The sequence below is a fragment of the Cyrtonyx montezumae genome, unplaced genomic scaffold (assembly GCF_038088225.1).
Source record: "Cyrtonyx montezumae isolate F1298 unplaced genomic scaffold, pur_monq_1.0 scaffold_9, whole genome shotgun sequence".
Lineage (NCBI taxonomy): Eukaryota > Metazoa > Chordata > Aves > Galliformes > Odontophoridae > Cyrtonyx > Cyrtonyx montezumae.
The window spans coordinates 10082686-10095192 of record NW_027072100.1 but is presented as its reverse complement, the minus strand read 5'-3'; the positions used below and the strand labels follow the sequence as shown (position 1 = coordinate 10095192).

At 54.6% G+C, this 12507-nt stretch overlaps 1 protein-coding gene across 3 annotated transcripts; it reads right to left on the bottom strand.

Annotated features, from left to right (window-relative positions):
* Nucleotides 1-1353: 1353 nt before the first annotated feature.
* GMEB2 (glucocorticoid modulatory element binding protein 2) lies at nt 1354-12439 on the bottom strand. 3 transcript variants are annotated; one of them, XM_065754350.1, is made up of 9 exons: nt 12114-12439; nt 9324-9421; nt 8539-8669; nt 7101-7204; nt 5045-5202; nt 3773-3844; nt 3119-3256; nt 2458-2580; nt 1354-2320 (listed from the first exon to the last, which is right to left on the bottom strand). In XM_065754350.1, exons 1-9 carry the CDS (start codon nt 12242-12244, stop codon nt 1689-1691), a joined length of 1587 nt encoding a protein of 528 aa, XP_065610422.1. In that variant the 5' UTR covers nt 12245-12439; the 3' UTR covers nt 1354-1688. The 3 variants fall into 3 exon arrangements, with proteins under 3 accessions (XP_065610422.1, XP_065610423.1, XP_065610424.1); XM_065754351.1 differs by having other exon boundaries at nt 8539-8666; nt 12114-12436; XM_065754352.1 differs by lacking the exon at nt 12114-12439 and having other exon boundaries at nt 8539-8733; nt 9324-9411.
* Between the last annotated feature and the right edge of the window lie 68 nt (nt 12440-12507).

The following is a 12507-nucleotide window of genomic DNA, read 5'->3' as shown; positions in this document are numbered from 1 at the left end:
ACCCATTCCTACTGAGGCACCAGCATTACCTGCACAGAGCAGCAGTGGGGAAACACCACGGGGCAGCCAAGAGACACAGCCCCTATGGAAGGGGTTCTGCTGCAGAATAGATGGACACCTCCACTGGGGCGGGGGACACCCCACCACACGTGGCAGCACTGCCCTCCTGCCCGGGAGCAGAGCAAGCCCTGGAGTAGGGCACTGCAGCTGCACCCCGAGTTCACTGTGCAACCACTGCTGCAAAGGGATGGAGAACTGTCCCAGCCCAGGTCCTCCTGCAGAGCCGTTATTGCAGGGCAAAGTACAGAGGGAGAGCTTCGCTGGCAAGGAGGGGATGCTGCACAGCCAGTGCACCCCATCCCAGCTTGGTGCTGCTGGGGCAGTCAGAGCCTGGGGGCTGTTACAGCCCATCAAGTTCCCTTGGTCTGATCTATCGACAGCATCCCAAGCACAGAGACAGGGAGAAAGAAATCACAACGCTATCGGAATGGTTGGGAGCCTCGGGAAGGGAAGAGTCTGCTCATCAGCCTGCACGTGGGGCTGTGGCCATAGGTCTGGGCATGGGAAAGCAAACACAGCTCATGCCCGGAGGGAGGAACCACTCCTGCTCACAGCTCCAAGTACAGCATATACACCAACATGGGTATTTACAAACCTGGGTACTTGTGCTTCAGTTTAAACAACACGTTTCTGCCCAAGCTGCCAGGACCAGCCACAGAGACACAATGAGCTAGCAGAACTCTTTCAAATAAAAAACCAAAACATTTATTTAGCTGATAGAAGCAACCTGTCATTGCTGCTGCCAGACTGAGTTCATAGAAAACCCACACCCCAGGCACCCAGCTGCTCCCAGCACCCAAACACCTGGGGCACGTGTGGGGGCAGTGCCCCATTCCCGCAGAGCATCCTCCTGCAGTGGGGGACGGATGCCAGCACCCAGTGGGATGCTGGGCATGGGGCTCTCAGCTCCTCACTCTGCCCCCAGCATCCCATCCTGCCTTACTCTGGTAATGTGCTCACAGCCTTTAATGGAGAAACAAAAAAAAAAAAAGAAAAAAATCCTAAAAACAGATTTTTTTTTTTGAGAAAAATAGAAAAGAGACCCTCACACCCCATGAGCTGCAGCCCCTCCCAGCCCTCTGGGGTCCTCTGTTCTCTGCTCAATCACAACCTGGGATCCTCCTCGCTCTGACCAGGGCCACCTGCACACAGTGCCTGCACCCAAGGCTCAGCCCCGGGCTCTGTGTCCCCTCTGTGCTGCAGGGTGGGGACAGCGAGCGGCCCCACGCTCATCTCACCCCACTGCTCCCGGCTCAGTGGCAGCTCAGTGCTCCGTGCCCAAAAAGCTCACACTACACCTCACCCCGCTCCTCAGACACAGCGTGGAGTCACTATCCCAAGAGAGCAGGGAGGATAGCTTTATAAAAACTTAAGCCTTATTTTGTTTTTTTCTTGTGGTTTTTTGTTTTTTCTTTAGACCTCCTCCCACCAGGGCAGAGCACGCCGCCGCCACCCCCTTCTTCTCCTCCGGGCTTCCTCCCTCCCCTCGCTGCCTGCCCCACACACCTCCTGGCTCCCAGCTCCAGCCACCCTGAGCCTCGTTAACCCACGCCCCTCGTTGCACCGCACAGACCCAAGGCCGTTCCCCCCCGAGCGACGGATGTCCCCTCCAGGCAGGGCCCTGTCCCTCACTTCTGCTCCGCTTCCTCCGCCACCGCCGTCACCTCGATGGCAGCGGTGTGCTCGGCCGTGGGAGCCTCGGGGGGCACGCTGAGCACCGTGCCACCACCACCCACGTGTGTCACGTTCTGGATGGCGGCACCGAGCCCCGGCAGCGCCAGCAGCTGGAAAGGGCTGAGCACCTTCACCACCGTGCTGCTGTCCTGAGCCGTCGCTGCTGCCGTGCTCAGCACCGTCACGTTGGGAGCGTCCGGGTGGATTTCCACAGTGCCGGGGAAGGTGCTGCCAGCAGAGGCCAGCACGGTGTAGCCACCCAGCAGCGGGGAGGCCGGGGAGCTGGCGGCAGGCGGCTGAGACGGGGTCTTCCCCAACACTGAGGGTGGGAGGGTTGAGACCACTTTGCCCAGAGGCAGGCTGGTGAGCTGGGACACGGCCGGGGTGACGGCGATCTGAGCCGGCTGAGACAGCACCTGGGAGGTGATGGCCGCCGGTCCGGAGGTGGCCCGGGTGAGCCGGGGGCGTTTTAGAGGCGTGGGGACAGAGACGGGAGTGAGAGTCATGAGCACGTTGTTGAGGTGCTGCGATTTGTGCTTCAGCTCCTTGGCACGTTTGCGGTGCTCGTCACACTGCTGCTCCAGAGCTGCGAGAAGAGTGGGGGTCAGTGCACATCCAGCATCCCCACGGCTCCAGCACAGGCCTCGCAAGCACCACTTTAACACCCAACCCACTGCCTTACACAAAAATAACCCACGCTGTTGGCTAACTGCAGGAGCGTACCTGCCAGATCCCGTGTGTACTGCTCCCTGGAGCGATCCATCTGGCACTTGTGGCTGGCCAGGACTTTCTTGACCAGGTCCAGCATCCTGAAGTTCTGCACCACATTGTTGAGTAGAACGGCATCTTAAAGAGAAGAGATCGGGCGTTGTGGAACACACGGCTTTTTTACCGAACCGTTTGGCAATCTGAAGCAAAGGTGCTCAGCTGAGGCAGACACAGAGCCTGTGCGAGGGTAATGCAAGGAGCTGGGCAGGAGAAGCCATGGGAAAGTGCAGGAGGTCACTGCTGGATAAGCAGCACTCTACTACTTAACAGCGATTGATAAGAAGCCTCCTGGCACAGCAGCTGCTCACTGAATATTTATTCCAATGGCCTACATTCCTTCCAGCTCCAGAGCCAATTGCTTGCCTGGAATCCTGAAGGTAGCAGGGGAAAGCCAGAGTACCAGAGGGAATCGTGGCCACCTGCAGCCCCTGCTCAGAGCTGCCCCCCTGCACCAGCACCAAGCAGAACAGGGCCACCTGCATGCATTTATGATGATAAGCTAGAAGGGCAGAAGCAGGTTTCCTTTCTATTTCGTTTCTGATTGTAAGAAGTCTGAGTCATGACAGCTCCCAGTGTCACCCCAGGGGACACCCAGTGCCCGTGGCCAGCTGCTCACCCCCCAGCTGCAGGGGGGGGTCCTGTGCACGCTGCTGCAAACCCTGCATGGTGTCCAGCAGCTCCTGGTGGAACTCCTGGATGACGTCGTCCAGGAGACCTGCATCCCTCAGGCCTCGCCAGAATGCAAAGGTGTCATCTGGAAGAAGAGAAAGGGAGGACTTCAGAACCAGCAGGGGTGGGAGTGGGGTTTTCATGGCTCTTAAGAAAAAAAGGGGCTGCATATTAACAAGCTTCCAAGCGACTGTGATGTGCCCTCTGCCTTCTGCCCCCTACAAGAGAGAGGTCCTCCAGGTCTGTGGGTGCGCAGTACCCAAAGGGCAGACAGAAGGACAAATCCCACCCTGCTGCAGCACACAGAGCAGCCAGGACACGGTGCCAGAGGAGCCCACCTCCTCCAGCTCAGGACTCAGCAGACGTTCATGGCTCTCTGATTTATTTTTCCCCCTCCCCCATAGAACCACACCACGTTTGGACATTCTAGTGCTTAGGAACCACTCCATCTCAAGTCAGTGTTGTGCTTAGACGGGCTGGCACCAGGAGGTTTGAGCAGGGCAGCTCCAGCAAGAGGCCCTGGTCCTTGTCCCTGACCCCTGTCCCCCCCACCCCCACTTCTCCCGCATCGCCCTGAGCCTCCGCCCAGAAGCAGCTGTACCTCCAATGCTGGTGGTCCAATCCCCGGCGTCCTCACATGTTTCTATGGTAATTGTAGCTGGGGATCCGTTCACTGTAACCAATAGCAAAAAAGGAGAAGAAAAGAAAACCAAGTCCTGATTTTTCTCTGTATTTTTCACAGGCTGTTTCCAAGGGATGCTCTCCTTGCTACGCTGCTGGAACTGCCCCTTTTTTTTGGGTGGGGCCACTTTCACAGGAGCCACACAGCTGCACTGTGCTGCCAGGACTGATTTTTTCCACACTGGAGTGCAATACCAAAGGGATTACTTCTGCAGCCCTTACGCAAGACCAAGAGCACTCTCCTCCCATCCCCCGCTGCAAACACCCTTACTGCTCAGAGCAGAGCTCCAAGCCTGATTTCCTGGCATCCCTTCTGGCCAGCTCACCATCTGCCAGACCTGCACACTATGGGGGTCCCAGAGCTTTGCAGGGAACAGCTCCTTCCCCACCAAACCTCAGTGGCTTTGTGCTTATTGCAGCATCCCTCAGTAGTGAGCTAATAACCAGGGCCACAATTAACTCATGCTGGCAGCTCTCTGCCCCACAGATGCATTCTGGAGTCCTCATGGGTGTTTCTCAACTCTCAAAAGCAAAAGGAGTTAAGAAGTACTTAGAAATAGGCCCAATAAAATAGTTGCCTGTAATTATAGGACAAATTAAATCCAGGGCTAAAGCTACAGAGCTGCAATGTCATTCAAATCCAGTTTTACAAACTAGATGCACGAGGGCGGATACAGAACCCATTGTATTCCCCAGTTCTCTTTAATCTTCCATCAGACAAAACCAATAAATAATTCAGCCTGGGAGCCTTCAGCAAGAGCCCATTCATTATTCAAGCTGAAGTCAGCTGCTAGTGGGGAGAGTATAGGAGGGCTCTGACCCTGCACTGCTGGGCTTCAAGCAGCATGGGACACAACAGCTGGGACAGAGCTCCCATCACACACCCACTGCTGTTTGCTCACTGATCAACTGCTCCAGCTACACAGGACAAGGTGCCAGAAGTGCAGCTCCTCGGGTCATGCAGCATTACAGAGCACTGGGGAGAGGAACCACCCCTCTGCACTGAGATCACTGCCTAGTGCTGCTAGGAGCAATCCTGCAACAGCACAAGTGGAAGAAGCAGAATAAAAGCCAACTGCAAAGCAAAACATAGTAGAGAGGCAATCGTAAGGGACATTGGGTATGCGGCACTGGCTCTGCTTTAATCCTCCAAAGCCCCTCCTGCAAGGGTGCCAGGAGTCACTGCACGTACCATCTGCAGAAGCAGGAGTGAGAGGGATGTACTCCGTGGAGGTCTGGCTGCTCAGAGACACCCTGGCACCAGTCAGGTCGATCTTGGTGCTCCGGCACGTGTTGGAGCAGACCTTGGTGTGCTGGTAGAAATCCAGCTCCCCTGAGTCCATGATCTTCCTGCAAGAGAGGGAGCAAACACAGGGACGTCTCAGCTGGAGGAGCAGCACACGGAGCAGCCTGCAGAGCATCCCCCAGACACCTCAGCAACCCAGCAAGCATCCTCCTTGCTTCCCAGCACCCTGCAGACAGCAAAAGCTGTGCTCTGCTTCTGCCTTCCCCCAGCACAGTGCCTGCTAGCAGGACAAGGAGGCATGATGAATGCCCACAGGATTTGTTGGGCACATCACCATGAGCTGGAGAGGCGGAGACAAAGGTCTGAGCCTCCCTTGCCAAGTTCTCCCCTCACAGTGTTCACTAACAGCTGCTTAACACAGCAACCACAGCCTGCTCTATGACAGACACTGTGGAGGTGAATTCTTGAAACGTCCATTTCTTGAGAGCCAAGAAACCTTCAGGGTGGATCGTGGTGGATAATCCACGCATTCCCCAAGCAGTGTGACCTGCAGCCCCTGCTGTTAGCAGACACCAAGGGGGCCCTGGCATGCTAATCCAAAAACAACACAGGGTGTGGGGTGGGGCAGAGGTCCCGTGGCCAAATTTCATGCAGGGATGGGGACTCCATAGTTTATCAGTTTCAGTGGTACCACTTGGTTTTTCTAAGCCAGCAGAAGCTGTAGAGTAAACTTTACAAAACAAAGGTATGTTTGACTAAAGCTGCTCGAGGTCCACTTGAAAGAAACAGTATAAAATGACTTAAAAGAGAAGGAATTTTGGGAAAGATGCCATCACAGACAAGTTGGGAGAACACTGCAGGCTCCTGGGACCAGCCAATGGGACGAGCCTCTCTCCCCCCACAGAGGGAGGCACGTGGGCTAAGGTTTCACACTCTGCTTCTGACCACTGCTCTGCACATCCCAGAGCCCTGGCCCTGCCACACTGCACTGGGAATGAGAAGAGGGGTGCCCAGGGATGTTCTGAATAGGTTTAGCAAAAGGCTCAGCAAAATGCAGCCATGTGAAAATAGAAGAAGGGAGAGCATGTGCCTACAGTGAGATGATGGCCTTCGAAGGAATCTTTCCTCGACAGATAAAGTGAGGAGGAAGGACTGAAAAAGAAAACAAAACAACCCCACCAATTCTCATGGAAGAATCTCAGCCAGCCTTCCTCTTTTTCACAGCTGCACACACACACTCATGTGTGAAAGAAGAAGTTGGGAAGAAAAAAGCAAAAGTGAACTTCTGGCATCCTCCTGCAGCCTGCAAGCTCCCCATCACACATCCCTCACACATGTTACTTTCTGAAGGAGCCACCTTGCCCAGACTCAAGCCTATTATGCAGAACCTACATAGAGCAAAAGCTGCTCAGGAGTACAAGACTCATGCATCAAAGCAGAAGGATGCTGGCAGATGCAATGTCGCTCTGTGAAAGGATGAGGAAAGCATGGCAATCCCTAGGGAACGGGGTGCTGCCTACAGGCAGAGATGTGTGTGCTAACAAACCTGTTTCAGGCTGGTGTTCAAGAACACAGAAGAATTTAATTGCTATAGTTGAGGCCAGAGAAGTTAAATGCTTCTATAAATAAGCTTTAAATAAGCCCTTGGGAAAAAAAAAGAAAACCAACAAACTGATCTAAAGCAGCCATAATGGGGTGGGAGCATTAGCTCAGGATCAGACCGTGCTTCGTGGCTCAAACAGAACTGCACACAGTGCAGCCCAACCCCTGGGCACTACAATCCTCACTTAGGACCTTATGGGAATGCAGAAGGGTTCAAGTGCTAAAACTCCTGGGGTTTTGCTGCCCCAAATTATTCCCTGCCCTGCAAAGCCATCAGGTGGACAGCATCTGGGGCCAGCGTTCGGCAGCACATCAGTGCCCTCTGCAACACAGCAACCATGCAGAAGGATCTGTCCCACCCCAGCAAGAAGAAATCCCCCCTGCTGCCACGCAGACTGACCGGAGCATGATCCCGTTCATCCGGATCGCCCGCTTCCAGTCCTTCAGCGTGGACTTTCCTGCCAGGTGCACAAACTCCTTGGGGCTGATGAGGTGTCCATCAAACTGCAGGAAGAGAATCGCAGCATCAGTGCAATAAGCAATGAGAAACACGTACCCTCTGGGGATGATGACACCAGGCATGCCTGGACAGACAGGGCTCAACATGCTTTTATGATGCATCAGCACAGAGATGGCTGGCAAGCATTGCCCACCTTTGAGCAAACTGCCTTCGGACCACTAGCTCAAAGCCAAAGACATGCAGTTGGCAGCGGCGTGGCAAAGCGTGGGGTACAAGCAGCACAGAGCAGCCTGCTAAACACCCAACCTGCTTGCCCATCCACACAGCAAGACACCTGGGGCTGGTGCAGGTGATCCCAAGCAGCAGTGCACAACTGCCCCAGCTCCTGCAGTGCTACATGGGGCTTTATGGCCTCCACGTGCTCCCCAGCACAGCCCTGCAGCCCCGTGCACACAGCCCTGCGTAAGTGAGGAAGGAGAAGCCTGTCTGGCCTCTGACCTCCTACTACTGAGCACAGCCACTGCTATCAGTGAAACCTCTGACCCCTCCTGGAGCACACCTGCTTGCACCGAAAACCAGCTGCAGGGAGTTGGCGTTGCTGTACCAGGAGCCTGATGTGCCCCTTTGTTTATTGCCCTACACACCCAGCCGGATCTGAACCCATGAGCTGAGCTAAAAGTAACCTCCAGACTCAGGCCATCCTCAAAGCAGTGCTTCATGGGCAGTGTTAGGAAAGATTTCCCAACTCTAGGTCTCCTCTCCATCCACGTGTGAGCTGATCCTAAGGTGAGCATGCTTGCTTGCTATTAGTATAGTATAAGGAACTGCTGCATGGGCTTCAGTACAAAGAGAATGCTGATTTTAGGCAGCAGCAAAAGCCATTATCTGCACTGGGAGTTGTTCTTTCTGTAAAAGACCATGTTTCCTCTGAAGGAAAAAGAACATCCTTTACAAAGCCCTCATGTGGCAACACGCCCCACATGCTCGTAGAGACAAAGCCTGGCTCTCCAACCCCCTCCATGAAGGTTTTAACCAGGAGCCCTTCAGGACACAGCAGACACTGTTCAACGTGTTCCCTCCTAAACTTCTCAACAAATCCTCAGTTTCACTCAAACTGAATAGACAGCAGAGGCACCCAAACTCCTCAAACTCTGCAGTAAAGCAGTTAAATGGGGAAAGCACCTTTCCAGCCAGGCCTGCTCAGATGGAACAAGACAAGTAGCAGGCACCAGGCCCAAAACTTCCCTCTCCTACCATATTGTGGCTCTGACTCAAAAAAAGCTCACCAAGAGTCACCAAACCATGAGCACGGGGCACAGGGAGCTCAGGTCCTTCCCAGCCAGGAGAAGCAGGGACAGTACCACGGCCCCGCACTCACCTGCACACACTTCACGTTGATCCCAGGGCACACGAACTTCCTCCAGATGAGGTTGGCTTTGCTGTCCCCACACGTGATGGGGTACACGATCTCTGCCTCCAAGCTGTCCTCGTCTTCAGCCATCTTCACTTCTCACAGGGAACAGAGGAAGGGACGGAGCAGAGAGAAACGTGAGCCGCAGCCCCCGACACGGTGCTGAAGGTCGGGATCAAAACAAGCAGGTAACACACAAAGGGCATGGGTGGGAACGGGGTTTTGTGGTCACAGTTCACTTGCATGTTGCATCCAGCCACCCAAATTGCTCAGGTGAAACAGCACAAAAATCCAATTCTTGATAATCATGTAAGGAACAGTGGCAAATGTAAGTAAATAAGGAACTACGGGGGAATGTAACTTCTCAAGGCACTCCCAGCCCCAGCTGGGTTACAGCCTTTGCTCCCCGAATTCACTTTTGCTTGAAACCCAAAGCTGCTGGAAAGCCAACATCACATCTGTCCTTGGTGAAAAGCCAAGAGCTGGCAAGATCCCAAGGACACATCCCGCACCAGGAGAGGGCAGCAGCGCTCCAGCAAGCAGCAGCACTCAGCCTTCCCCAGACCCAGGAGCGCATCTCTGATGCAGAGCAGCATCCCCCACGCTGGGCATCCCGAAGATCACCCCCGATGGCAAAGAGGGATGCGGGGGCACCCCAAGACCTGCCAGGCCGCAGCAGGTTCCCCCCCCCCCCCCACGGCTCTCAGCAGCCCCCGAGGAGCTGAGCCCCAGCGGCCGCAGCTCAGACCTACCTAGCACTGCTTCCTTCAGGTGTGTGGATGCTGTGAAGGCGGCAGCGGCCGCAGCAGCTGCGTTTTCTGTCTCCAGAGTGTCCTCATTTATGTCACCACTGGCAAGAGAGGGAAATGCAAAATGAAGCCGTGTGGTACTGTCATGTCTGGTGTGATGCTTAGAGAAGGCTCTGCTTCAGAAGTCATTCCTGCTATGTTTTCCCCCAAAATCTGACTGTTCTCCCTGCAGCTGTGGTGGGTACAGAGGAAGGGGACACAGAGATGCTGCCAGCACAGCCGAGCTCTGGGTCAGACTCTCTCTTAGGAGCCTCTGCCAAATTCCCCTAAGGAAATTCCCTGGAAACAACACACACACAGTGCACCTGCTGCACGCAGGCTGCTTCCTGCACTAGGGACCTCGGGATGGCATAAGCACTGTGCTGGGGCTCAACACATCTGGGAACAGAAAACACAACATGAGCTACAGACTCCCCTGTTTTCCCCCTCTTACAGCTCCACATATATCAACACTAATATAACATGAATTAACTGATGTAGGCGATGAAGACCACTTTCATCTTTCCTACAGCAGAGCCCTCAGACTTCTCCAAGAGCTTTGCTGATGGGGTCAAAGACAGTTCCACACATCTGCATCTCTCCTGTGCACCCAGCTCTGCTGGGGGCCAGGCTCAGCCCGAGATCTGCTCCTCGTTCCCAACAGGCTTCAGGATACGTGTTTGTCATTAAGCTGTCATTATACTGCAGCAAGTTTGCTGGACCTTTTTGGGGTCCTGCTGGAGGGAGAGGGGAAAGCCCCACACCACAAACCTCAACATATAAACTTCCCAGGGAAGACCACATAGAAAATGTAAGCCTCAACTCTGCCCTGATTGGAGTGAATTAAAGCAGTGGGACCAGTGATTCAGCAGCAGGTGGATTTCCCAGCAGCAGAACCCAGCCAGTTCAGGAGCAACTGGTTCTCCTATTCTGCTTAAAAAGAACTGTGGGGATGGGATAGAGCCTGTGGGGGTGGCAGCCCCAGCATTGGAATCGGGGCAGGGGGAGCAGGGAGGACTGGAGTACAGCACCAGAGTCCCCTGCTCCTACAGGGTATGTGGACCTGCTGGAAGGGGAAACTTTGGACTGCACTCACACTGCTCCAAAAGTGACCAAAAGATGTTGTAAAGTTGGGAGAAATAACCCAGCACACAGCCAAGCTCCATCCTTCAGACTTGAGCAGCTTGGTAGAAGAATCCAAGCAGTGGCACAAAGTCTGTATGCTACAGAGATGAAGGGAAACACACGCGAAAAAGGGGCAGCTTGGGCTCTGCTTTCTCCCATCCCACTCTGGAGGGACTGCAGCAGGAGGAGCCAAAGCATCCCCACTGGTTGCCATGACAACACTAGGATGCAGCTGCTCAATGTGCCTGGGAGGACACACAGAGCAGGTGGGAGAAGGGAAGGAGAGCACTGGCGAAGCCTCTACCTCCTCTGGGAGCTTGAGAAAGAAAAGCTTCCACCAAAAGACTGCAGCAGAAATACAAGCAACACATCAGAGCATGGGAACACAGACCTCTCCCAAGCACAGACGAAAGAAAAGCCTCCTGCTGATTGTTACCATTTCTGTTTTCCTCTGCTTTTTTTCAGGCAGTACTAAAATGCTGGAGCTAATTAAGCTCTTAAGCCTCACCTTATTTATTTTTAAACAGCGAAATCATAGTCAAAAGAGCAGCAGAAAGATGCACTGAGACCAAAAAGCTGCTCCTGCAGCCCTATGACTTTGTAGTACTGTGAAACAAAGAGCTCAGAACCTCTTCCATGCACCAGCCATGACCAAGGAGCCCCTACCCTGCCAGGGAGGGAGAAGAGCCCAGCAGAGGCTGTGTGACACAAGCCCCAGGTAAATGCCCCTTCCCACAGCAATGCTTCAGCGTGGGAGCCCAGGAGCAGTATTTTGGGATGCTTCAAAAAACCCTGCCGGGGTTTGTCTGCTCTGATGTTGGGGCAAGGAGAGGTTTCCAAAGAAAAGGAGGAGGGGGAGAAAGAATGAAAGGAAACGAAACCAAACCAGTCAAGGCAGTCCCTGCCATGGTTCAGGTTCTAGACCTCACAGCCACATGAAAAGCAGCAGCTGCTCAGCATCCAAACAGCCCCAGCCCTGCAGCAGCTGCGGCTCAGGGAATCATGCTGACCAGTCCCAGCACTGCACACGGAGCTGAGCCTGCTCAGATTTGCTTCTGGTTGCAGCACAGCGGCTGTTTTGTGCTCTAAAAGCTGAAATACGATGCCCCTCCTCAGAGCACAGAAATAGCAGGACATACTGGAGCAGATGTGTTTGGAGAGCAACAAGCAGCCGCTTGCTGCCTGCTCTGTGTGAGCATGAGAACACCTGACGTGGGCAAAGCTCCCTAAAGCCAGCACCAGATGTGAGTTGGGGGCATTCCCTGCTGAAATGGGCTTGAAGCACCAATGTGTGCTGAGCACAGAGCAGAAAAGATGGAGGAGAAAAGAAGCAAACAGCCCACGCATCCCTGAGCTGTACCCAAACAGAGCTCGCTGCAACAGGTGGGGCAGGAATGGGGTGCAAAGTGCTGCAGACGTCACCCAGCTTCACTCTGCTTTTGGTTCAGTGCTGCCCCACATTGCACTTTATAAGATAAGCCCAACCCCAAAGCACAAGCCTGCTGCACTGTGCCCAGCAGCTGTGCACAAACATCCACTGCCTGGAGCTTAGTGGATCGCTGTGAAAGAAACAGCAAAAAACCCACTCATTTAGCCATGTCCATCCCACCAGGTCCCCTCTGCTCTTACCCATGCTGGGAGAGATTGGTGGTGACCAGCACTGTCTTCACCTCCTCCACCCCGCTGCCATCCACCGCCGTGTCCGGCGTCGTCACCACCACCACCTCCTCCATGTGCACGCTGACATCCGGTGTGGCCATGGCGGGGCCGTGGGAGCGGCACTCTGCGGGGACACAGCACAGTCACTGCCACCAGCAGTGCCAGGAAGGGGACACAGAGGGACAGGGGAGAGGTTTACAACAGGCCCCAGTGTGGGCACATCTCCACAGAGCCACCAGCCCCTCTGGATGCTGTCACCCCCCACTGGGCCCCATGGGCAGGGACCTCACGGCGCAGCCCTGACCCCACAGTGTGCAAGGTGACCCCTGGTGAGCAGCCCCAACCAAGTGCAGGCAGGAGGAGC